Source organism: Electrophorus electricus, chromosome 8, assembly GCF_013358815.1.
Source record: "Electrophorus electricus isolate fEleEle1 chromosome 8, fEleEle1.pri, whole genome shotgun sequence".
Classification (NCBI taxonomy): Eukaryota; Metazoa; Chordata; class Actinopteri; order Gymnotiformes; family Gymnotidae; genus Electrophorus; species Electrophorus electricus.
In genome coordinates, this window is record NC_049542.1 from 1,785,132 (window position 1) to 1,810,566 (window position 25,435).

The window sequence follows — 25,435 nt, forward strand, 5'->3', positions numbered from 1 at the left end:
ACCTCTACATCCATTACTGAACTACACTGCAGTTACTACTGAATATCGCTTATAATTATATATATATATTAAGCAAAATATTTTCAGACTGTAAACATTAATGATTTTTGATTCTAAATGAAAGCTTAATGTTTCTTTTTAGCAAAAGTTTTAAATAAAATGCTTCATACTGGCACTAGATTACTGCCGCACCAGTGCATCACTGCTACATCTCCCACCTCGAATAACTGGGCAGATCCTGCCGTCCACAACTCACATTGACATCTTTACGTTGGCATCTTTCAGTACAGGGTGTTTGGATTTCAGAGAATCAGCGTGTTCCTCGAACGCCACCAAAGAATTTAATGAACTTCAATTTCAAGATATTTACGGCATTTTATCCAACCGTTTTATGACTGAACACAACGTGAGCAATTGAGGGTTAAGCGGCCCAACAGTGGCAACTTAGCGGTGGTGGGGCTTGAACTGACAACCTTCTGATTATTATAACCTTTTAATTATTATATTAAAATATATAAGGGAGGGGGGGAAAATGAGATTATACATGAGGGAGGAGCTAAGAAAAAGTCGTCACCACGTCACACCACGTCACCCTACGTAGGCTGCCGGTACGAGCGGGAAAATTCATAGTGTGTCGAGTTGTTTTGGTGGAGGTAAGTGTGATGTTAGCATAGCTAGGCTACTTAGGTTATGTGTGTTGACACAAATCAAGTACAAATGGGCACAGTTCAATAGTGGCACGATAAAGCGCCCGAATTGAAATCACCGTGGTATTTTAATTTGCTATGAGTTTACCAGTTTACAGTTATGTCAGTTAACTCGCAACTGCTGATTTCTTGTAAACTAGTTAGCTAGCAGTTATTTATCCGATCTTCGTTTTATTGCCTAGGTAACCAGGTTGGGTTTACTGGATGTAACTGAATTATAGACAAACGAGGTTAATCAGCTAGGGAAACATTCTCTGCATCCAATGTCGCTGCAGTTCATTTGCCGAATCTTACATAAGAAAGTTGGTTTGCGTTAGCCACCTAGCTGTAATGCTAAGACAGGATAACTAGCTGGCCAGTCAAGGTGAAAGAGAGCTAAGAAAAAGTCATAATTCGCCGTGTCCAACTTTTTGCCGATTAACGCTATCTTACGTCTTTTTCTGTCTGATCTGACAGTTCATCACAGTGCATGACCAGCTAAAGTGGCAAGAAAGCAGCCGGATAACTAACCTAGGTAGGTCTGTTGGCTAACGTTAGCTAGCTAGCTGTTTTACTAATTAATCGGACGTTAGCTGTATAACGTTGACGAGCTGGCAGGCTCAACCAAGTTAATTAACTTGACTAACTAGCTATATAAAGTTGATTGCAGATAACGTTACATTTTCCATTACTACTTTAGTTTGGTTTGAAACTTCAGATAGCAACATGGCAATTTCGAACATAATCGTCATAAAATTGCATAATGCTTTAAAGTTTACACTGGCAAAACTTGGCTAGCTTTTAGTCACTCTTGTCTAGAGTTGTGCCTAGCTGGCTAGCTATCTTAGTTGTGTCCATGGAAGAAATCCTTATTCTATCATATTCGGGCCAGAGTCTAAGGTTATCACTAAACAATGAAGTAGGAGTTGCTTGACTGATTGTAAAGGTGCGATGTGTGCCACGTCCAATGGTCCAGGTTGTTGCGATGGCTATGAAAAGTGTGAGCCGAGTGGAGGTAGAGACGGAAGTCGAGGAGGAGAGTTTTGGACCCCAGCCTCTGAGCCGCCTGGAGGTACAGCTACCAATAACACATTTTCCTGTGAAAAGTAGGCTAATATACCGTTTACTTCTGTCACAATGCACAAGTGGCCACCTAGATCTGTTCTGCAGCCCTAAGCTGAAGACTGGTTAGATCATGTGACTGTTGCACTGTGGTTTGTTATTCATTTATGTTCACTTTTTGCTCACTCTGTGGTCACACCTGCTGTTCCTAATGAATGTATCTTAATATATGATTTTTAAAAAATTCTTATATCTGTTAAGGGTGCCTTTCTGCTCACTGTGCCGATCGGAATGGTGTGTGTGTGTGTGTGTGTGTGTTCCCAGCAGTGTGGTATCAGTGGCAGTGACCTGAAGAAGCTGGAGGAGGCAGGCTTCCACACCATTGAGGCCGTGGCCTATGCACCCAGAAAGGAGCTCCTTAACATCAAGGGCATCAGCGAGGCGAAAGCTGATAAAATCCTGGTGAGGATGATCACAATCTCAGACATGCTACCAAGCACTATCTAAACCACCATGTCCAGGTCTTTACCAAAGCCATTGAAAATGTATGCTAGCCACTGGAAAAGTAATGATTATAAATAGTAAAATATTTCTTGCATATATTACAGATGCATGCATGCATGCATGCATGCATACATACATACATTCATATGTATCTGTGAAATAAAGTTTTTGATAGCTTTGAAGCTGGTAGTGTTTTTATAGTTTACCAGATGCTGTCCACTGTGGTGTTGATTCTTTCTCATATTGGCTGTCTCCAGCAGTTTTCAGAGCCCAGTCCTGAGTGTGTGGTCTGAATGAATCTGATATCCGAGTCCTGCAAGTCCTTCAGCTCATTCTCGGTTTCTGTGCAGGGGGAGGCTGCCAAGTTGGTTCCCATGGGGTTCACAACGGCAACAGAGTTCCACCAGCGCAGAGCTGAGATCATCCAGATCACCACGGGCTCCAAAGAGTTGGATAAGCTTCTGCAGGGTGAGAAGTCCACTGACTGAAGGAGCTGGAGTTAGCAGCCTGGCTGGAGCGTTGTACAGTGTGTTGCTTTTGCAGGACTGGCCACAAAGTGGTGGTGCAGGAAGCATCAACAGAATGGATCCCATTCTGGAGTAGGTTTTTGCATATTACTGGGTTTTCTGTGATATAACAGCAAAATGGCACAACTGTAAGGTCGTTCTTTTCAGCACCACAGCTGTAAGTGCCACAGAGTCCTCTAACTGCAACTGAGACCCCCTCCCCACCTTTCTAGGTGGTATTGAGACAGGCTCCATCACAGAGATGTTCGGGGAGTTCCGCACGGGGAAGACGCAGTTGTGCCACACGCTGGCGGTCACCTGTCAGCTGCCCATTGACCAGGGAGGAGGGGAGGGCAAAGCCATGTACATCGACACCGAGGGCACCTTCCGGCCCGAGAGGCTTCTGGCTGTAGCTGAGAGGTGAGAGGTACACAGACAGCAGGGCTGAGACCAGTTCAACTCAACGTGGATGTTGGCAGAGGCTCACTTGAGTCTCACTTTTTTTTTTCTTTTTTCTTTTTTTAAAGATTTTATTATTTTATTATTATTCTTTTTAAATTGAGGAGTCAAAGAAATTGAGACAAATTAACAACAAGGCAGCAAACGATAAAAATGAACGGTGTAGAAAGCCCTAATCTAAATTGGGGTAACAATTGGTAATATCAAAAGCCCTGATTTACAGACATTAGGTTTTGTTTTTATGGTTTTCTTTACCTTGGAATCCTTTCCATAGCACCAAACACAGCTCACATTCACACACGCACCCAAATACACTCTAACACAGTTTAAAGGGGAGGGGCTTAATCTGCCAGCATCATCTGTAATCAAAAACAGCAGTGTTGCCTTTTAAAGCGAATGTTATCTTCTCCAGTCTATGGAAATGGATAATGTCTTGACTGAAGGTGGTTTTGTAGAGTTTCACAGTAAAAAAAAAAAAGTGGCATGTAGCCAATAGATGAAAGCCAGAATATCCAATTGAACTCTTAATAAGGCGAACCAAAGGAGCTACCGAATATAGCAATAGAGGGGCATGTGTTGATGTTAATGCGCAAGACCCTTGACATTCTCCCAAAACAATCAGACCAGAATTTACTTATAGTGGGACAGAAATAAAACGTATGCCAAAGTAAACGCTGAGGTAGTGCATTTATCACAGTGATTACTGATTGTTAGGGTAGAATTTAGATATTTGAGACTTGGACCGGTGAACACTCTAATGCTTTGAACTGGATCATCTGAAGTCTGGCCCAAATGCACTGGATCATGTTGTCCCACTATTGTTCAGTAAAAGCGCTATCTAACTCTCATTCAGTGGCTCTCTTGATCTCATCCAAGGAACATGTATCCAAGACAATAAGTTGTGAATATATCCTGGATATAAGTGATTTTTGGGAGAGGTCTGGTGTCAGATGGTCTTCTCAAAGGAAGACAAAATAAAGCGTCTAACTTCGAACTAACAAAATGGATATGAATAGGGCAGATTTAAAGTCAAACCCCTCTCATTTATAGCAGTTTTATGTTTATACCAATTAATAGCAGTCAAATAGCAGTTAAAAAGCTTCACATTTTAGTAGTGATGGTGGTTTTTGATCCTGTGCGTCCGAGTGCCGGAGGGAAAGGGGAGCTAAGCACATGTGCGTGGGGTGTTCTAGGTACGGGCTGGTGGGCACTGACGTTCTGGATAATGTCGCATATGCTCGCGCCTTCAACACAGACCATCAGACTCAGCTGCTCTACCAGGCGTCGGCTATGATGGCAGAGTCCAGGTAAACCGCACGCACACACACACACACATACACACGCACTGCTGCTGAAAGGGAACTCTGTTTTGATCATTTTCACCCTCCCCTCTCTCAGGTATGCTTTGCTCATAGTGGACAGTGCCACTGCACTGTACAGGACGGATTATTCCGGAAGAGGGGAGCTCTCGGCCCGTCAGTGCCACCTTGGCCGCTTCCTCCGCATGCTGCTGCGTCTTGCTGATGAGGTGAGACCCGCACGCACTGACTGACGTGCCCTAATGCTGGACACAACAGCTAGAGAGACCGGCTAGGTTGTAACTGAACAGAAAAACCACCTGATCTCTTTTTAAAGAAGTGCCCTTGGTATGTAGGAAAATAGTTTGAAAAGATCTTCTGAGATGACCGAGAAAGGGCTATAGGTATGAGAGATTTGAAGCTGAAGGAATATTCCTTTAAGAACACAGTATATATTCTCGTGTCTAGTTTGGCGTGGCTGTCGTCATCACCAATCAGGTTGTAGCTCAGGTGGATGGTGCTGCCATGTTCTCTGCAGACCCCAAGAAACCCATTGGAGGAAACATTTTAGCACACGCCTCCACAACCAGGTAAGATCCTTATAGGAGAGTGATCTCCTAATTATGCAACCATATTTTTTTATTTATATATATATAAAATTTTTAAAGAATTTTAAATGTAACTGTTCTTCAATCCCTCTCTCTCTGAGGCTGTACTTACGGAAGGGCCGAGGTGAGACCAGAATCTGTAAGATCTACGACTCCCCCTGCTTGCCTGAGGCAGAAGCCATGTTCGCCATCAACGCGGATGGAGTTGGAGATGCTAAAGACTGAGAGACACCTAGAAAGGGCGCACACCGTGTGGACTCATAAAGGAGACCCAGTACTACCTACACTAACGCACACGGCCATCAGTACAAACGCCAACGCTATCTCGGGAGGAAGGGGCCCATGTTTGAGAAGAATAGATCCGAGGGTGTGATGGCAGTGTTCTGCTGAACCTGTGGCTGACCTGACTGCTTATAGCACCACTCTGGGGCTATGTCAGGGGCTGTGAAATGCAGCCCGAAAGCTCACAAACTCCTCGATCTTTCCCTTTGTTTCCCTGCGGTTAGAATCAAATGTCAGAATAATGTCAGTGTAATACTGCACACCTTTGTTATTTATTCATTTTCTTTACACCTGTATTCAGTTACATTACATTCAGTGACCCCAGAGCAGCTGGTCTCGAGTTCATATACTCTCTGCGAGATGTCTGATGAACATGTCCGTTGAAACAGATTCCTCTCCCTCTCTCGCTCACGCACACACACACACAGGCATATTCATTTAGTGTGATCTGGACTTGCACTGTTCGTTTCATTTAACATGGAAGCTGGTTCTCAGGTGCCTCGTTCAGATGTGTTTGAGTAGACAGTGGAAACCATGCTGTGGCTCTGGCGCCCCCCACCACCGCAGACTAAACAAATTGTTGTGCTACAGGATTATTGCCCAAGATATTTTATTATTCCTTTTTGGTGTGATGTAATTGGGTTATTAGTGGTGGGGAAAAAAAAGATTATTTTTGTTTTTCCTGTTTGTGTTTGTGTTTTGGTGACCTTGGAACTGTAACCATTTTTGTACAGAGAATACTTTGAATTAAATGTTCTGTTATTGGTCACACTGCTCATTTAATAATTCACCAATTACATTTTTGCTTCTTAAAATTTAAGTCAGAAATATCAGAGTTTGCATCTTTTGTGACTATTAAAAATTAAACTGCTGGAGCATCAGTGTATGTGCAATTAACTGCCAGCTGTCACCTAGTCTACCTACCCCCTTTACATGTGCATTAACATACAATAATAATGCTTTTACAAACCAGAAAAGGACTGGATTCATTTCTGTAAAAATCAGAAAGGTTGGGGCCTTGTAGGAATATATTTGATGCATTTTTATTTTACTATTTGTTGCATTTGGAAAGTTTAAAATGATCTCTTGCCAAGGTTTCAGAGCAACAGCAAACACAAAGGGTTCATTATAATTGTAAGGTTCTGCAAGTCAAAATATTAAGGCCATCATTGTTTGTCAGTTAACAGTGCAATAAAATGCAGCTTTATACACACAGCCATGGGAATGACAGCTAGTTATGACACTGCAGAAGTTACTGTCTGATTAAAAATATTAAACTAAAACAAAAATATTTTGTCTAAACACAGTCAAATAATTTAACTGATACTTCTGTCACTTAACATGGGTAATTACATTTTGAAACCTTATACTTATATAACTACTTATAACAAACTGTCTTTTACATGTCAGTGATGGTCCCGTTTGTGTCTGTAAATTTGGACTGACTTGTGGTGGTGTATTTTCTCACCAGACGACCACACAGGTAGCATATAACAGATGTCCAGCTCTGTCCCAGGAGATAAAGCACAACTGGCTCTAAAATTCAGATGCTACTTAAAGCCTGGGTTACCTGGCTCAGGTGTGTTTGATTAGGAATGGAACTGAACTACAGGGTAGTAGATCTCCAGGAGCAGAGCTGTACTGGCCTGACAGAGCCTGATCTTGATTTCATACACCCCCTCATCGCCATAAGACTGAATGGTTAGTGAATGTGTTTACATTTATATAATACAAACTCTTAAATGAATGCATTTAAGCACACTTAACTCTTCTGGGAGATTCTTCATGTGTGGATCACTCCCCTTACACTTTTTTACTAGTAAGACAGCCTCTCGTCATGTGACGGACAATTTCACCAGACCCCTCCTCAGAGCAACAGGTCTACTGTGCTGTCAATCAAAGCCTGCAACTCCTCCTCCAGCAGAGAGATGCCAGTCTCCTGTGGGTTGATGCAGAGAACTTGAAACTTGGGGTTGCAGGTTATAAAAAGACTATAATATTATAAAAATGTTTGGCACTACATCCCATCTCCAAACCCTCCCAAGCCTGATGTGTGTCAAATCATATACATAAATTGACGAAGCAAAGTATGGAAGTACACAATTTCAGACCCTGTTGTACAGTTTGTACAGGCCCTGTGTGTGAGACAGGTGTTTTTCAAGACGGACTACAAGACGACACTCAAACATCAATAACACAAGAAGAGAAAAAGCCCCTAGTGCCTAGAGACCAGGGTGGGCAGACTGTACCTGGGGGCTGTTGGCAGGCATGGTCAGGGCCAGCTGTGCCCAGCGTCTGGCCTCAGAATGATTTCCCAGCTCTTTATGGCACTGAAAACACACATTCAGCACAGTTAAAGCTGTACTCCAGTATTCTGACTTTTCATCCTCACTTGGAATAATGACTATGATTGGATATGTGCGTTTCAGATTATTCTGAAGGTTTTATCGATTATACCCTGTTGTTAAACTTCACAATGATCTTAGCAAGCAACTTAAATATCTTTTAAAAGGTTAATCTAAGCATAGATTTTTCAACAGTAACTATATGAAGTGATTTTTGCCAAATACATTACCTTGGCGATGTACAGCCTCACAGTCCTGGAGAAGCCTGGCTTGAGCTCTTCAGCCTTAACACATACAAAACACACAAACAGCACATTAAGTATTCACATCAAAGGAACCAGATACCTAGAGCCTTTATGCAACAGCAATACCAGGGGGCTGATCTAGGATCAATTTTGTAACTAAGATCACAATAAAACAATGGCAGCCTCATCTCACACTAGTAATCCAACACAAGGCAAATACCTGTCCAGCATAATAATAAAATGAAAATAATACATAATAAAGTACTAGATCTAAAAGTGAAAAACTAAGTGTGTAATCCAATTGTTATTGCAGCATTAAATTTCATTGGCCAGCTGTGTTGGCTCCTCCCCTCCCATGGAAAAAGGCCTATAGGGAAGCACCTTTAGGAAGTTCTCCAATGCTTCATTTAGAGAAGAGGTGGGAGGGGTCTCGTACAGGGCAGTAGCAGCCTTCTTCTCCACCCAGGTCAGACTGCTCACCTGGATGCGAGAGAGAGAGAGAGAGAGAGAGAGAGAAAAAGAACAGCGTGAGAAATGATCAAAATACACAGATGACTGAGATTTATCATTTATGCAAAACGTCTTCGTGACTTATTATTGGTACTTTTAAGACTCTAGGTAAGTGTGGGCCGCGTGCTGGTGCTCACCTCAAAGCACCAGCGGCCCAGCAGGTAGAAACAGAGCGGGTCGTCATTCTGGAGGACTAGGGCCCGGTCCAGGTGCTCCTGGAGCAAAATGCCAGGTAAGGTCACACATCACACCCTCCACCAACATAGACGCATAACTGGTGCTTGCAAACACCTCTCCCGGCAAGGTGTGGGTCTCAACGTACAAACACACACATCGGCCGTTCCGTATCCCGTTCTGGAGCGAGGCTCAGTATGCCGTAGAACCTGCCCCGAGCACGTGCTAACCAACATGCTGACGTTGACTTTTCCCGCCGTCATCCTGTCCCTGCTTTTTTGTTTGCTGAACATTTTAAGAAAATAAGAATTCTTGAGGAGTCTTTTAAATAACAATTTATCTTAATTTACCTAATCTGGTCTGGACTGTACAGTCCTGGACTGCACCACTGTCAGTTGTGCTCTGGTCCAAGGCGCTCACAATGACACGTGCATTCTGGAGAGGTGATGTCACTGCGGCGCACATTCTCACCTTTAAGATATGACTGCTCTTTAGTTTACCATGTATGCTCTCAGACTGAGACTGGCCAAGCAGAATGGCGAACCTGTCGCAGATAGACAGCGAGAGAGAGGGAACGTGTGTTATTAGTGCATACTTTACACATTAAAACAAATCCAATTCTTATGTTAGAGTAAAATCACTGTTAGGCTGCAACGGGGAAAAGATCATGTACTTTAGGCACAGACAGGTTCCTTTAATCTTACGATTTAACACTGTTCCTCTGATCACCGGGAGCAGCTAGCTAATCTCCAACTGCTCCTCTTAACGCTTCTGTGACCTTTTCATGCATGCGCACACACACACACACACACACACACACACACACCCTGCTTCCTCTCCCTGTGCCTCCTCTGTACAAACCCCATAAATACTTTCCCTTTGCTATTAAATTAAGTAAGTAAACCTTCTGACTACAACTGACTCATCTCTTGATTTGGGGCTTGTAGAGAGAGCAGACAGGACGGAGATGGGTACGTTATACTGGGGCTGAACTGCCGGCGTAAACAAGAGGCTTTAGAACTTAACAAAAACCCAACATGTACATGTATTACAGCACACTTACCGACTGAAACAGTCTTTGTAGCTTGAAGCCCTGTGTGTGTGTACGTATGTGTGTATACACGTGTTTGTGTGTGTGTGTGTGTGTGTGTGTACCATTTATGACACTCAGCATTAAGTCCATTCCTGTGAAGTGCCGCCTCTGCCTCATCACGCCCTGCAAAGTCAAAGGTCAGATTTACCAGAACCAAAAGGCTTTACTGAAATGTTACAAAGTATTTTATTAATATCATATTACAATAAGAGATTACAGCTGCCTTGGGTAGTCTGGAGTCTCAGCAGTGTAACAAAGAACTACTTCAAGTGCTATTTGTTATAAATTAATTTGTAGGTGTGCATGCATGTAACATTACTGAAGTTATTAAACTACAGAAATAATCTCTGAATATATGTAGGTGATGTTTTAAATTATCTACATTTAAATGGTGTTCAGTAAAATTAGAAAACAGTGCTGAAATGTCTCTGTAAAGTGTGTAAAGTGTGTAAGTCTGTAGAGTTTATGAAACACGTCTGAATAACGTTTATCTATTAAAACTATATAGTGTTGTTGCTTGAGTCTGTGTGTGTTTACCTTGGTCTGCATAAATCCGCCTCTCTCCCTTATCCTCCACAATGTCACACATATCATTGTAGGCTCGGGCTAGTCTCCAAAGAAACTCCACACTATCACCATACTAAACACACAAACACACACTTATCAAGCACCTGAACAAATGTGAAAGAACAACAACTAAAACAAATGTCTCAGGCAGGAACACAGTACCGTAGATGGATTATGCAACATTAGGTTTTATATGAAACAGTTCACCTTGTATTCATTTCATAAAATCACTTTTACAAGCATCCTACTTTTCAATCTACTTTATTTTAAAAAGACAATTTACATTTTAAATCTAGCTAGTTTAATACAGAATTACAGCTGTGTAAAAGCAACACATTTTTAAAACATGAATTATCCAAAATTCTCACATCAGATTAAAACATGTACAGAAGCTGAAATTGTGTTTATGGAAGCAGTTCAAAATCCTGCAGATTGCTTCTGTGCTGTGCGCTGCCTGTAGCTCTCCCTTTCTGGACCTGTGCTGTGCGCTGCCTGTAGCTCTCCCTCTCTGGACCTGTGCTGTGCGCTGCCTGTAGCTCTCCCTCTCTGGACCTGTGCTGTGCGCTGCCTGTAGCTCTCCCTCTCTGGACCTGAGCTGTGCGCTGCCTGTAGCTCTCCCTCTCTGGACCTGAACTGTGCGCTGCCTGTAGCTCTCCCTCTCTGGACCTGAACTGTGCGCTGCCTGTAGCTCTCCCTCTCTGGACCTGAACTGTGCGCTGCCTGTAGCTCTTCCTCTCTGGACCTGAACTGTGCGCTGCCTGTAGCTCTCCCTCTCTGGACCTGAACTGTGCGCTGCCTGTAGCTCTCCCTCTCTGGACCTGAACTGTGCGCTGCCTGTAGCTCTCCCTCTCTGGACCTGAACTGTGCGCTGCCTGTAGCTCTCCCTCTCTGGACCTGAACTGTGCGCTGCCTGTAGCTCTCCCTCTCTGGACCTGAACTGTGCGCTGCCTGTAGCTCTCCCTCTCTGGACCTGAACTGTGCGCTGCCTGTAGCTCTCCCTCTCTGGACCTGAACTGTGCGCTGCCTGTAGCTCTCCCTCTCTGGACCTGAACTGTGCGCTGCCTGTAGCTCTCCCTCTCTGGACCTGAACTGTACGCTGCCTGTAGCGCTCCCTCTCTGGACCTGAACTGTGCGCTGCCTGTAGCGCTCCCTCTCTGGACCTGAACTGTGCGCTGCCTGTAGCTCTCCCTCTCTGGACCTGAACTGTGCGCTGCCTGTAGCTCTCCCTCTCTGGACCTGAACTGTACGCTGCCTGTAGCGCTCCCTCTCTGGACCTGAACTGTGCGCTGCCTGTAGCTCTCCCTCTCTGGACCTGAACTGTGCGCTGCCTGTAGCTCTCCCTCTCTGGACCTGAACTGTGCGCTGCCTGTAGCTCTCCCTCTCTGGACCTGAACTGTGTTCTGTAGTTCTCTTTATACCTACCAGGGGCCTGTTCTCCCTCAGCAGACAGAACCCCTCGGCCTTCTTCGCAGAATCCCCACCGTGTAACAGGTCACTCTGCGTCAGCAGCAGGGCGAGCTCCGGACTCAGCACCTGCATCATGGATGCCGCCATCGCTCCTTCCTCATCTGCATCGTCTTCCTCAGGCTGCGAATCATCCTGTCTGAGTGTGAGCACTGTTGCATTGCTCTGCTCCTCTTCCTCATCTGTGTCTTGGCCATCATCTTCCTCTCTGTCACCCTCTCTATCCGTCTCCCGGTCTGTCTCCCGGTCAGTGTAATCCGATTCAGCGTTGGAGTACGCCGTCAAGTATCTGCAGGGTCAGAGAGCGGAACCGAAATGCACTCACCGCCATGAAAAAAGTGCTATTTTAAATCTCACGTGGTTGTATTCTTCAAACCTTTCAAACTTTCTGAGAAATAGATTTTTAAGTTCTTCATTTGAAAGAACACTGCTAGTTAAAGTGTTACACTGTCAAGATACAGTGTAATCATTGAGACTGTTACCCAATGCTGGCATAGTCCTAGGTGGTATGTATACCACCCCTTGCTGCTAGAGACCTACAGAATTACAATAGCAACACTCACTGTCAATGTCACCACAGAGGCTAACAGTGTTACATACTCTGCTTCACTGTCGCAATAGCGACTGGATGTCCCATTGCTGGCAGTGAAGTAGATAGAACTTGAGCTCATCGAGTCAGAGCGCTCCCTTGGCAGGATATGACGACGTCGGCGAGACCTCTGGCTCTCTTCCACTCCCTTCCTACCCGCAGAGAAAGAGACAGAGAGACGCAGGGGAAGAGTGAAAGGAGGAAAGTGACAGGTGTTTCAATAGTTTAATACATTTTAGTAATTAATGTACACTGCTCAAAAAACTAAGGGAACACTTAAATCAATCATCACAGCACAACACCAAGTCAATTAAACTTCAGGGGTGTCTATAACGGCCCGAGTGCTGCAGGGCGAGGAGCAGGATGCACAGACTCCATCGACGTAGACAGACATTTATTGACAAACGGAGAGGACAACAGCACACACATGTAACACAAGCAGTGAACACCGATACGAATACGCGCAACATTGACGAGCTGAACACGAACAAAAGGCAACACGAAGAATGACCGACAAAATTGCACACACCAGCGGGGCTTTAAATACATACAGACGAACACTAAACCATGTTCAGGTGTGTGCTAACAAGGAGGGTGTGTTTACAAATAAGACAGCAGTGACTTCCCACTGCACGCAGCGGGCCGAACCACGTGTCTAGTGGGAGAGGAGCAGTACATGACGATATCAGTCTGTCCAGTTAGGAAACATAAGTGATTCTAAATCAGTTTCACCTGTTTTGGTGCACTGGTGCGGCAACAGGAAGACAAACCCCAAAACTGAATTGTTTTGCAGGTTGTGGACAGAGACAGTTACTCTCTCCTTATCCTTCCTGACTGATTCTTCTCTAGAGTACTGCAGTTTTGCATTTTGCTGGTGTCCTTGTGACTGCTGGTAGCATGAGGTGATATGTGATATTCACAAGAAGGCTTGGTATGTCTCCCAGCACAGTCCCAAGAGCATGGAGGAGATACCTGGACATGAGCCATTTCAAAAGGACAACTGGACAGGGCCGTAGAAGGGCATCAAGCCAGCAGCAGGACCAGAATCTGCTCCTTTGTGTGAGGAGGAAGAAGAGGAGAACTGCTGGAGCCCTACAAAGTGACCTCCACTGGGCTACTGATGCTCATCTTTCCTGACCAAACTATCAGAAACCGTCTCCATGAGGATGGCTTGAGGACCCGACGTCCTCTAATGGGACCTGTGCAGCTCAACTGGCACTGTTGAGAATTGGCAGGTCTGTCTCTGGCGCCCCATTCTCTTCACACTGAACACGTGAAATACGAGAGTCTGAAGACATCGTAGTGAACGTTATGCTGCCTGCAACATCATCTGGCATGAATGGTTTGGAGGTGGGTCAGTGATGGTCTGGGGAGGCACATTCATAGAGCCACACAAACCTCCACAGGACAGACAACGGTACCCTGACTGCTGTTAGGTTCTGATGCTCTGATCCAGGTCTGGGAGGAGATCCCCCAGTACAACATCCACCATTTCATCAGGAGCATGCACAGACATTGTTGGGAGTGCATGCAGATACGAGGGGCCATACACACTACTGAGTCACACTGAGTTGCTGTCATGAAGTTCATGTGAATCGGGTCAGTCTGTTGCATTTTTTTTACTTTGATTTAGGGTGTGGTTTTGAACCCAGCCCTCAGTGGGGTGAGGACTGTTTTCCACTGACTAACAAAACACACTTTATATCAATAAGGATTTTCAACTTGAATATTTCGTTCATTGAGATCAGATGTGATTTAAGTGTTCCCTTAATTTTTTTTTGAGCAGTATACTATAAAATGTTTCAATCTGTGAAAGTATTCCGACACACACACGTGCTCACGCACCTGACGTCCTCGATGATGGTGCTGGCGATACCTCTCAGGCCAGTGCGAAGCTCTGCGACTTCGTGACGGAGGCTGGCCACACTCATCATCACCTCATCCAGGGTGTCTGCCAACTCTGTGTGCTGCTCGGGGGTCAGGCCACGCAGTGCAGCTGCCAGGGTCCCGGAGTCTACAAACACACATGCCCTGCAGTGATGGTGGTGTTGTGATGGTGACAGGCTGAAGGCAGTTCTTACCTAGCCCTCACTACAGTGAAAACAATACAGTCTGAATGTGACAGATCGTTCAGACACTGCACATCATCCCCTAGTGAAACTCCACAGCTAGGATGGGCTCAGTACTGCTCTATGTGAGTCAAAGAATGGGCTCAGCTATGGCAGATCCAACATGCCTGTCTTCTGACTGGGACCGAAGGAAGCATGCTTCAGCGTGTCACACTGGCCTTTCACTGAGTTAGCACCAACAACAGTACAGCAATACACATTCAAATATAAGTACTACTGTAAAGTATTAATGAAAAGTAATGCTACTTTTTTATGACTGATAAAATAGTATTTCATAATCAACAATATTTCTGAACTATCAATCATAATAAATAATAAAGCCGTCTACTGCATGCAGTTGTATTTCAGAATAAAAGATCCTTAAATTGATGTCAATACGTTGCTTTGGTGAAAGGAGTTATAACTAATGATGTGGTTACTTCTCAATGCTGACACCACTAATGTACATGTATGCAGAATGGGGCTGATGAGAAGTCACATTGCTACATAATCCGTTTTTCGAAACAGGCTAACGAATGCTCGTGAATGTTGCGATTTTACCCTGATCCGAGTTCAGTTTTTGCGGTATCGAAAACCTGAACCTAACGGGTGCAAACGCATCGCAGCCTGATGTTCTTCATTTTCAGTTTTGCACTTAGCAAGAGCTTGAACACGTTCCCCGAAGCGAAAGTTGCAGGAGAAGCCACGCTGCTCGAGCAAATATGGGTGCACGCGGTACCACTCTTTACCTCGCGCCAAGGGCACGCGTCCGTCCAGAACCGCGCAGCTCGCGCCAAACGAGCCGGGGTTCAGCTCGAGCCGCCGGTTTCGTCTTCTTAGCACCTCTCTGATGATCAGAAACGCGACCAGCCCGGTGCTGACAGTGACCCCGACGCCGAGTCCGATCAGACCGCCTCTACCCAGTGAACTCATCGCTTCGGTTTCAAATGTCTGACTTTGAAAACAAGTAGAAAACTGGCCAACTGCTCATGATCTGGAATGACTGATCACTTTTCGGTCATCGACTTACTGTAGCTACTGTAGCGTCAAATTACGTTTGTATTCTTTCGGATGCTAACCTTGCGAGCTAGCTGGCTAACTAACTGGCGATGTCGCAGCGCTAGCAACGCTTTGATTAAACGTTTGCCAGCTAGGTTAGTGCTCTGTTTAACTCCGGAATAAAGCGAAGACGCGCAAATGTGTTCACGTCTGAAATGCGCTGAGGTTAGCTAGCTAACGCTAGTTATCCCCGGTAATCCGGTTATCTAGTTACCATAACAACTGACGTCGTTCGCTGTCGCGCTGGAACTGATAACTCACGCGGCGCGAACGTCTGAGGAGGCGCGCCTGTGGCGTGGAAACATCAACAAATCACAGCGCCACCTAGCGCACTGGAGGTTGAAGATATCGCGAACAATAACCAAGACGGTTCAGCAGACCTTTTTTACGTCCAAAAAGTATGGTTAGTGGAGGCGGATGGGGGGTTAAAGAAAATGCTTTTAAGTTTAATCGGGGTTCATAAAGATTTTCGGCTGAGGTGACCCAACTGACGTCAGCTATTTGTGTGGCGAGTTGGCCGCGCATGCGCAGTGTCTCGTAAGCCCTAGCGACACACTCCCGAGTCGGAGCGAGCCGAAACCGTGACCGTTGGTACCGTGTGGCGATGTGGAGTGTGTTCGAGCAGTCATTTAGAGCTTGACACTAGTAAGATAGTCAGAATGGAAATCGGGACGGAGATCAGCAAAAAAATACGGGTAATGTGCTTTAATAAGACCCCTAAAGTTCTCAGAACTTGCTAGCTAGCTATCTTAGCTATTGTAGCTAGCTGTGTTAGCACGCGGGCTAACTTAACTTCAGAGATAACCTATCACATTTAGCAAGTAGCTGTTATTCTGTGATTTAGTTGGAATTTACGTTTTAGTTTTTTAGCTTTTGCAATAAATACTATAGTGGTGTTGTTCAGTCATTCATTTTGCAACTTGCGGTGATAGGAAAGCTAGCGCTAACTAACTAGCTAGCTAGCGCGACGTCTTACCCTGCTTGCTAATAAGGGATCCAGACTAGTTAGCTTAGCTCTCTTATCTTTACCTACTTGCTTATTACAGCTTATAGTTTTCAGCAGTGGAACTACATTGCGGAAAATGGCATACCAGATGCCGGGTCGTGGATTTTTTTTTTTGTTTTTTTTGTGCGACACAAAGCGTTTCCTGTGGAAATAACCTTGTTGTATGACCGCATATTTCTCACCTGTGACTGTACTGTCACTTTGTTTTTGTTTTAGGCTGCTATCAAAGGGAAACTGCAGGAACTGGGAGCCTACGTGGGTAAGTGTTTCAAGGTCTTAGCAACCATGCAGTTCCACTGCCTTCCCATCCTTTAGCCAACACATCTGAATGCGTTTCCTTAATAGCGCTTAACTATCAAGAACGTTGTTCACAGTTGGATTATCTTACTTTTTTAACCATATCTTACTTTTCCACAACCGGTGTTTTGGGTTTTTTTGTTTGTTCAGTTGGTGTTAATGAGAAACGTCAGTGACTGTTTTTCTCATGACTTGTGGCCTTCATCACACTGTAGAAGTATCTGAGCTTAAGTGTATGTTCTGCCAGATGAGGAGCTCCCGGACTACATCATGGTCATGGTCGCTAATAAGAAGAGTGCACACCAGATGGCAGACGACCTGTCCCTCTTTCTGGGCAACAACACCATCAAGTTCACAGTGTGGTATGAGAGCTATCAGGGCTCAGTCCCATCATGGCAGCAAATTCCTCCTGGTTTATGGCAGGTGGTGTCATTCACAATTCCGAATCCTCTCTTAAGATCCACTGCCAATCGGATGTAGCTACCACTCGGGTCAGACATGCTGTGCTTGTGTGTTTCATGTAATTCTAAATGGTGGAAATGTTTCTTTGTGGCACAGGTTACATGGAGTCTTGGAGAAGCTGAGGTCAGCTGCAGTCGGTATGTTGCACAGACACAGCCATTCTGAGCTGAATTGTTGGTGAAGCCAATTTCCAGATGCTATGGCACAGGGGTTCCCATCTGTTGACCACCCCTGGTAGACGAGCATGCAGAAATGTGTGCAGGCTGGAAAATTGAGCTCAGCCTGGTGCTTAATATGTAAATTCAGAGCACCCAAGATCCAGAATTACGCCAGACGTTTATTAATCTGTGTCTTTAATATAATTAAAGACATAATTTTGAGCATTTGATTTGGCTTTAGTGCATTTCATATACAAAGATTTCTAATTTCACACTTTTAATTTATCCTGCATTTAAATGTATTTATAGATGAACAGTTCAGTAGCTCAGAGCTGAAGTCAGATGATATGAGTTTAAACAGATGTGATCGACTGAATATTTAGATTTCACTGACTGTTGTTTTATTGTAGACAAAAGGTCAGATGTGTACGTACTTTGAATGTCTAAAAAACAACAGTTCATATTTTTGTTCTTGTTCCCTTTGTGATGCGGTTAGAGCCTACATCTCTTCGTCCTAAGACGCTGCACTCCGATACAAGCACATCAACCCGTGATGACCGAAGAGGGGAGGAGTCGCGAGCTCTTGCTGTGTCCAGCTCGCGAGCTGATAGGCTAGAGGGCCGTGTGTCTAGCTCTGCCCATGAACACCACAGCAGGTCTCTTATTACTGAATAAAATGTTCTGTGCACATTATGTTCAATAGAGATGAGAGCGAGAGAGCGCTGTTTTGGGTTTACATTGGGTTATGGAGCTAATCTTATAGTTAATTACATGTTGTTTATTTGGGTAACGTTTTAACTTTTGTCAATGAAGCAAAGATAAGAGTATGTTCCCCCCTCCAGGAGGGGTTCCTCTGATAGAGCTTCCTCCAGACTGACCTCTGCAGTGAAGCCCCTTCTCGAGCCTGCCTCCGCTGAGGTGGTCATCGACATCAAACCTGACCTGGACGATGATCTCATTACTGAAGACCCCATGGAACCGAGCATGACCCCTGGACAGCTACGCTCCTTATCAAGCCGCTCTGTGAACGAGAGGTCACGGCAGGCTGTCGGGTCATCTGCTCGGGGCTCTGGAAGAGCTCCAGACAACTACAGGTCATCGGACGTTCTAAGGGGTCAGGAAAGATCGAGCTCCTCCTATGGACATGGCTACAGGGAGGGGAACAGAAAGGTGAGGAATTCCTGTCACCTTCAGGGGAGTTGGACAATTCCTGTTAGAACTACCTCCCAGACACACAAGAAGGAACCAAGTTTTCCAACTTTTGATGGAATTGTTGGCTTACATGTTCAATTTTCTTGTTTTACTTGTCAATCACACAGTCAACGAGGCTAAAATTCTTCTATAGAGAAAACCTAGTGCTAGCGCTGTCATTTATATAGTGATGACCAGATTGATCCCTGGTGATAACAGAGCTGTTGCTGGCTGGGAGTCCAGCAGAGCATAATTATCCCTGCTCTCTCTGTGGGATGACCCCTCCCTCCCTCCCATGCATCAGCACAGAACTAACCAACATGATGCTCACCAATCCAGGAATGTTCTTGCAGGTGTTGTCGGAGCTGTCAGTTGCTGCTTGCCTCCATGTTTTAAACTGCCCTGTGATGCCGTGCTGGTGGGAGTGGGAAAAGATGTGGTTGGCTTGGTGTTGTGTGATGGCACAGTTTTTGTTCAGAGTGTGGACGCACTGATCTGTTAACAGTCTGTTGTTAAGGCTACAAGACTTCCCTTGGTGCTGAATCATCATCCTATAAATAAAACAGTGGCTGATATCATACTTAAACATTTCCGAATCCTCCAAGATGATGCAGAGACTACATCTCCTTTTAAAGATGCTCCACTAATCTCCTACAGACAAGACAAAAACATTGTAGACATTGTTGTTAAGAATGAGATAAATGACCAGTCAAATAATAACTATGGTACTGTAGCCTACAACTCTAGATGTGCTACATGTAAATTTATCAATACTAAAATAACTGGTACAAAAGGATCATTTTGTCATTTCCAGTGGCAAGACATTTTAATGTCTTGCCACAGCATTAATGACATCTGTATGCATTGCCAGTTGTTGCTACGGAAGCAATGAAATTAGACAACCTAAAGAAAAAGAAATGAAACTTTACAACTACATATGATGTAAACATCTACCTCTTCATATATATATATATATATATATATATATATATATATATATATATATAGATATAGATATATATAGATATAGATATAGATATATAGATATATAGATAGATATATTCATATATATATATATAGATATAGATATAGATATATAGATATAGATGGATAGATATAGATGGATAGATATAGATATCTATAGATATCTATATATATAGATATAGATATCTATATATATAGATATAGATAAATATCTATATATATAGATATAGATAGATATCTAGATAGAGATATATATATATATGAGGGAGAGAGAGTGAGTGAGTAAGTACACACACACTGTTTCCTCCTTATTCAGAAGCACTTTGCTTGCACAGCTGATGAAGGACCTCTGTCTAAAATGGCCTGTTTCTCTGGAAGCGCTCTGTACGATAAAATTAGTTTCTGGTATCTGTTGGAGTCATCCTCCCAGTTTGGGGGTCACAGCCCCTAGTGCCCTGATTACCACGGGCACCACGGTTGCCTTCTCCTTCCACATCTTTTCCAGCTCTTCTCCCAGCCCTTGGTATTTCTCAAGCTTTTTGTTTTCCATTACCTGATTTTGCTATCACCTGGGATCACTACTATATCAGTTGTGTCCCACTGACTTCATAAATTCCAGCCCGTACTCTACACAGATACTATGCCAGGCACTTGGTTATTTCGTTCCATGTACACTGCCTGCTAGCATCTTGCATGCCACTGGTATGTGCTGGATTGTCTCAGGGGCATCTTTGCACAGCCTGCACCTGGGGTCCTGCGTGGTGTGGAAGATCTAAAAGTAAACAGCATAGGACAGTGTGATGAGAGACAGAGGTTTACATGATTATTTACAGAAAAGATATTACAAATATGTATATACATATATATATATAATGATGTATATTACAAATATCACTTTGTTTACATAACCTCTGGTGTTGTCAATGTAGGAGGAGTTGTCACGGAAACGAAAGGCTCCTGTGGCAAGCTCAGTGGTTAGGGTTCACAGGAGTCATGACAGAGGTCAGGAGAGTGATGACCTGGAGGACGATGAAGATGAAGAAGACTATGGCATTCCCAGCCGAGTGTCTCTCCCATCCAAACCAGAGCGCAAGTGTGTTTGGGAGGGTGGGGTTTTTTTCTCCCAGAACTGCTTTTCAAATGTTACACTAAATGCCAGTGATATGGTTTGCCACGGTAGAAATTGGACTTCACTCAGCAAAATGACCGTGTTCGTAGCTTGTAATTATGGACTGAGAGCAGAGAGTCCATCATGTTTATTAATCCTCAGAGGTTTCAGGATTGAAAGGAGCATCCAGTTCTGTTTAACTGCCACGAAACACCCAAATTACACCTGCCACTGGATTTGGGCAGTATCCTAAATATATACAGTACTATAAACACCTTAAATGCATACAGTATCATACAGCAAACACCAAGATGCACAGGACACATTTTTAGTTTAACCATTCAAACCCCTGAATTAAGATGACCACACTGCCTAGTTTGACTCTACTGTATCCCATAGAGGGGTCTGACACATGTCTATGTCCCAGAGAGATGATTGACTCTCTTGTATAGAGGTTTGACTCCACAAGCTCATGTCTGAAGGTTTGACTCCACAAGCTCATGTCTGCACTATAAACACTTCCTGACCCATTAGCCTAAATAAATGAGGCTCCAGTGAAGGTTCCTATGGTCTGCCCAGATCACTGTCCTTTATTCATAGAGCCACTTCACAAGACTGAGTTTCTGGAGTCGGTGGTTGTGTGATGCATCTTGAAATTATTATTTTGTCCCTGTAGACCCACTCTGTGTGTGTGTGTGTGTGTGTGTGTGTGTGTGTGTGTGTGTGTGTTTTGATGTGTTTGTGCTGTCTTGTTTCCTTGCAGACCCACTCTGCCTCCAGCCAAGCAGGCCAATAAGAACCTCATCCTGAAGGCCATCTCAGAGGCCCAGGCATCTATCAGCAAGACCACTGCTGCCTACGCAAGTGAGAGACATGCCCACGCGCACCATATACAGAGCCCCAAAGCCAAAGAGCACTGGAGTGATACACATCTTACATAGCCCATCACCTCTCTTTCTCACTCACTCTCTTACACTCTCACACACACACAGAGTTCAGATTGCACTATAAACATTTTGTATCTCATGTTAGGCAACATGGCTGTGCTGTCACATTCATGTTTTCCATATAGCTAATACTGAGCTGGAATATAAACAGCTGCTTTTGTGCCTTTATTTGTGGGATGTTTCCATGGCAACGCAGCAGTTCCCCAGCGACAGACCGTTCCCGTAGCACCACGGACTCGCTCAGCGAGCGATGAGATGAACAGAGCTGCGATCCGATTGGTCCAGGAGCACCTGCACGCTCTTCTTCCTGAAGAGACATCACACAGCCGTCACGATGGTCAACCTCCGCCTCTTGGTACACCAATAATCCACATCTCCACCTGTCTCTGCCTCTCAAAGGCATGGTACACTAATAATCCCACTCTCACTTTGTGTCTGTCTGTCCTCAGTAGCACAGCCGCGTTCTCTGGCCTCTCGGCTACAGCTGGAGCACCCGGAAGAGGAGAGCAGAGAGCAGAGGACTAATCTGGGTGAGAGAGTGAGCTCCACTGTGCTCTACTGAGATCAGTGTGCCATGGGTTTAGTAAGATGCTCTCGTCACACACACATCTGTGAGTTTTAGACAAGAAGTCACTTAACTGCACCTTCCACCTCGGGCTTGGTGAGTGAACTTCTGTGCTGGACAGGATGCAGTGCTGCTGCAACTCTGCAGCGGCCCAGAGTTTCCTTGGGCCTGACTGGCCAAGGGAGGGAGGGTGTGCATAGGGTTGGGGCTTGAGGTGGGGCCTTAGAATGGAGGGGCCAAGCATCAGGGCGGAAGGCAGATAGGTGGTGCCCAAAAAACCTTTCTTGATCTGTTCCTTTAGCTCTCACTCCAGAAGGATTTTGGTAGCTGACTGGGTGTAACAAAAAAATGAAATGAAAACATTAAAAAATTGTCTCTAGAAAGGAGGAAGTATCATTTGGTTTGTCGTTGCTCTGCAGAGGTGCAGATGTTTGAGGCGCCAGGAATGAAGTCCCTGGACACACGCTCCTTCATCATGAGGAAGCCGGAGCTTGAGCAGACTTCACCAATCAGGAACAGAACAGAGCTTGTCACTCAGGAGGAAGCCCTACCCTCTGTTCCACGCATGGTGCAGGCCAGGTGTGTTTATCAATCAAAAAATACAAAAAAGAAATGTGTTCTGCACCATAGAAACTCACTGGGTCGCTGCTGTGAAGCTTTAGCTTTTATTTATAAATCAACAAATGTGTTTTTCATGTGCTGTCACACTCCTCACACTTTCTAATTTTTTTTTGTCTCTCTCTCTCTCTCAGAGAGAAAACAGAGGTGACTGGCAGCGCCAGTCCTAAGTTCATTGTGACCCTGGATGGTGTTCCGAGTCCTTTGGCCAGTCTAACTGACCAGGAAATGACTGACCCCGATGACACTTCCCCTAACAACACAACCTCTGACCTTTCCACTGAGCACAAACCCAAACCAGTGCACCTCAGTTTGAACTCTGCCCTCTCGCACGACGGTAAGAGCAGCCATAAACCTGATCCGTAACTCCCCAGCATTTATAATGCACAGTAAACCAGGAAAGAGCAAACTTAAATTGGTCACAATGTCCCAAGATCTGCTAAAGTGTCCCACTGTGTAAAATGCTGATTGGTGTCTTGGGTAATGATGGAGCAGTGACGTGACTGCAGGAGCTGCTGTACTGAGCTGGATGTGGAGTCTGGCCAAATAATATCCACGTATTAGTCTCTGCTCTACTCCTACTTGGCTCTGCCATCTCTCCTCTCTCCCTCTCTTCATGTCTTCTTCTCTCCCTCCAAAGATGGGGGGATGGAGGAACAGGACGAGATGGATATGGAGGTAGAGGCGGTTCAGGCAAAGCGGCAGAAAATTCTAGAACGCTGCAAATTTTGGCCAGCATGCAAGAGTGGAGACGAGTGTCCATACCATCACCCCAAAGCCCAGTGCAAGTAAGAACACACCTCACACAACCACCCACCCTATCACCCCATAGCCCAGTAAAAATAACACACACACACACACATCACCCTACAGCCCAGTACAAGTAAAAACACACACCCTAATACCCCACAGTCCAGTGCAACTTGGGAGACACACACTCACCCCTCCTATGCCATACCTGTACATTTTTCAGGTTTAGCAGAAAATAAATGTATTTCTGATTGGTGCATGATGTGTGTCCATCTCTGCTCATCTCATGTAGGACGTTCCCCAGCTGTGTGTTTGGAGACAAGTGCCTGTTCATCCATCCAAACTGCAAATATGACGCCAAGTGCTCGAAGCCAGACTGCCCCTACACACACGTCAGCCGCCGCACGCTCCGCCAGCCAGCGAGACCAGGTGCGTATGCATCTGCGTTCTTTTAGACAGACAACTCCAAGGTCGTGTGTGAAATTTAAAATTTTCATTTGTCTCCCTGCAGTACCGGCGGTGCCCAGCAGTGTGTGCCGTTTCTTCCCCGACTGTAAGAAGGTGGACTGCACATTCTACCATCCTAAGGTTGGCTTCACTGTCTAGGACTGTGGGCTTTAACCACACGTTCAAGAGTTTAGGGTACTTACTGATGTTTGTTGGGTCTGATGTTCTATAGGCCAAATAATTTGACCAGGAGGAACTGACAGTGCAAGACAGTTGCTTAAAGTGTTGCTAATAAGTGATTTGATTGTTTGGTTGTAGCCGTGTCGGTTTGCTGCACACTGTAAACGTGCAGGATGCACCTTCTACCATCCAGCATCATCTGTCCCCCCTAGACATGCCCTGAAGTGGACAAAAACACAGAAGAGGTAACACTCCAAACCAATGTGGATCTCTGAGTTGGGCCCACTAGTTATATCCCATCACAAGTACCACAGTGTGTATATAAAATATATATACACACACATATATACATACACACACCCAGTTAAGACATGTTCATTCACATCCTTGTTCTCTAACACATCATTTACCTTTCTTTTGCTTCTGTGCAGTTGAACATCAGGGTTGGGGGACCCCATCCATCAGTTTTCTCTTTTAACGTGAGATGGAACACAGTCGCAGTCAAGCCTCAGGATCTTGTTTGGGTTTTTTCCCCTCCTGGTTTCAAGTTGTTTTGTTTTTTTTGAATCAGTGGTTTTTTTTTAAGAAACGGGCCTGCCCTTTTGTAACATATTGACTTCTTTACAGAATGACCTTTGTGCATTAAAAAAAAGATTCCATGTATCTCTGCCTACTGTTGCCTTTCTCTGTTAGGTCCCTGGGTCCTATTGTCCCACCGCCAGGGTGAAGACACCAATCACTGCTCTAATTCAGCATTTCACACAAGAGTTGTATGGTATAATGTGGGAGAAGAGAACCTGTCCAGAGGCCATGAGCACAGACTTGTTGAACAGCACCCATTAACCCTCCCAATCACAGGTGTCCAACCCTGCTCTCAGATAACTACTTCCCTACCAGGGTTGGTTCTAGATCACCTGGCTGTACTATTCAAGCAATACTGAAGGTTGTGATTCCCTGCTCAGGTATGTTAGATTAGGGATTGACATGGCATGGGATCTTCATGTGTGGACACCTACTCCAGCCAGATTCGGTGGAGATAACTGGTTCCATAGAGTGTATAACCATTTTGGTGAAAAGCTCAGCTCCAACCTGAAAATGTTTATAGCTCTGCACTGAGCAGAAATCGCCATAACACTGAAAAAACATTTTGGCTTTGGGAGAAA

General features: G+C 44.7%; 3 protein-coding genes across 7 annotated transcripts; 2 read left to right on the forward strand and 1 right to left on the reverse strand.

The window, feature by feature from the left end:
* Positions 1–465: 465 nt before the first annotated feature.
* Positions 466–6,280, forward strand: rad51 (RAD51 recombinase). 3 transcript variants are annotated; one of them, XM_027030128.2, is made up of 10 exons: positions 466–653; positions 1,164–1,221; positions 1,663–1,758; positions 2,073–2,210; positions 2,603–2,720; positions 2,992–3,178; positions 4,411–4,524; positions 4,616–4,745; positions 4,984–5,105; positions 5,225–6,280. In XM_027030128.2, exons 3-10 carry the CDS (start codon positions 1,672–1,674, stop codon positions 5,346–5,348), a joined length of 1,020 nt encoding a protein of 339 aa, XP_026885929.1. In that variant the 5' UTR covers positions 466–653; positions 1,164–1,221; positions 1,663–1,671; the 3' UTR covers positions 5,349–6,280. The 3 variants fall into 3 exon arrangements, with proteins under 3 accessions (XP_026885929.1, XP_026885931.1, XP_026885930.1); XM_027030130.2 differs by having other exon boundaries at positions 2,076–2,210; XM_027030129.2 differs by lacking the exon at positions 466–653 and having other exon boundaries at positions 847–1,221.
* Positions 6,281–6,432: 152 nt separating this feature from the next.
* On the reverse strand, positions 6,433–15,827 carry rmdn3 (regulator of microtubule dynamics 3). Its single transcript, XM_027030131.2, has 12 exons — positions 15,250–15,827; positions 14,238–14,406; positions 12,404–12,544; positions 11,762–12,092; positions 10,310–10,412; positions 9,835–9,895; positions 9,151–9,223; positions 8,643–8,720; positions 8,377–8,475; positions 7,981–8,034; positions 7,655–7,735; positions 6,433–7,344 (listed from the first exon to the last, which is right to left on the reverse strand). The coding sequence occupies exons 1-12, from the start codon at positions 15,431–15,433 to the stop codon at positions 7,273–7,275; spliced, it is 1,446 nt and encodes a 481-aa protein (XP_026885932.2). The 5' UTR covers positions 15,434–15,827; the 3' UTR covers positions 6,433–7,272.
* Positions 15,828–16,081: 254 nt separating this feature from the next.
* On the forward strand, positions 16,082–24,935 carry zc3h14 (zinc finger CCCH-type containing 14). Of its 3 annotated transcripts, none has more exons than XM_027030124.2 (17): positions 16,082–16,254; positions 16,782–16,824; positions 17,110–17,224; positions 17,421–17,461; positions 17,979–18,138; positions 18,325–18,652; positions 20,587–20,750; positions 21,529–21,629; positions 21,909–22,067; positions 22,162–22,242; positions 22,697–22,856; positions 23,030–23,232; positions 23,536–23,683; positions 23,938–24,074; positions 24,157–24,233; positions 24,411–24,517; positions 24,704–24,935. In XM_027030124.2, exons 1-17 carry the CDS (start codon positions 16,219–16,221, stop codon positions 24,705–24,707), a joined length of 2,064 nt encoding a protein of 687 aa, XP_026885925.2. In that variant the 5' UTR covers positions 16,082–16,218; the 3' UTR covers positions 24,708–24,935. The 3 variants fall into 3 exon arrangements, with proteins under 3 accessions (XP_026885925.2, XP_026885926.2, XP_026885927.2); XM_027030125.2 differs by having other exon boundaries at positions 22,165–22,242; XM_027030126.2 differs by having other exon boundaries at positions 21,912–22,067.
* The last annotated feature ends 500 nt before the right edge of the window (positions 24,936–25,435 follow it).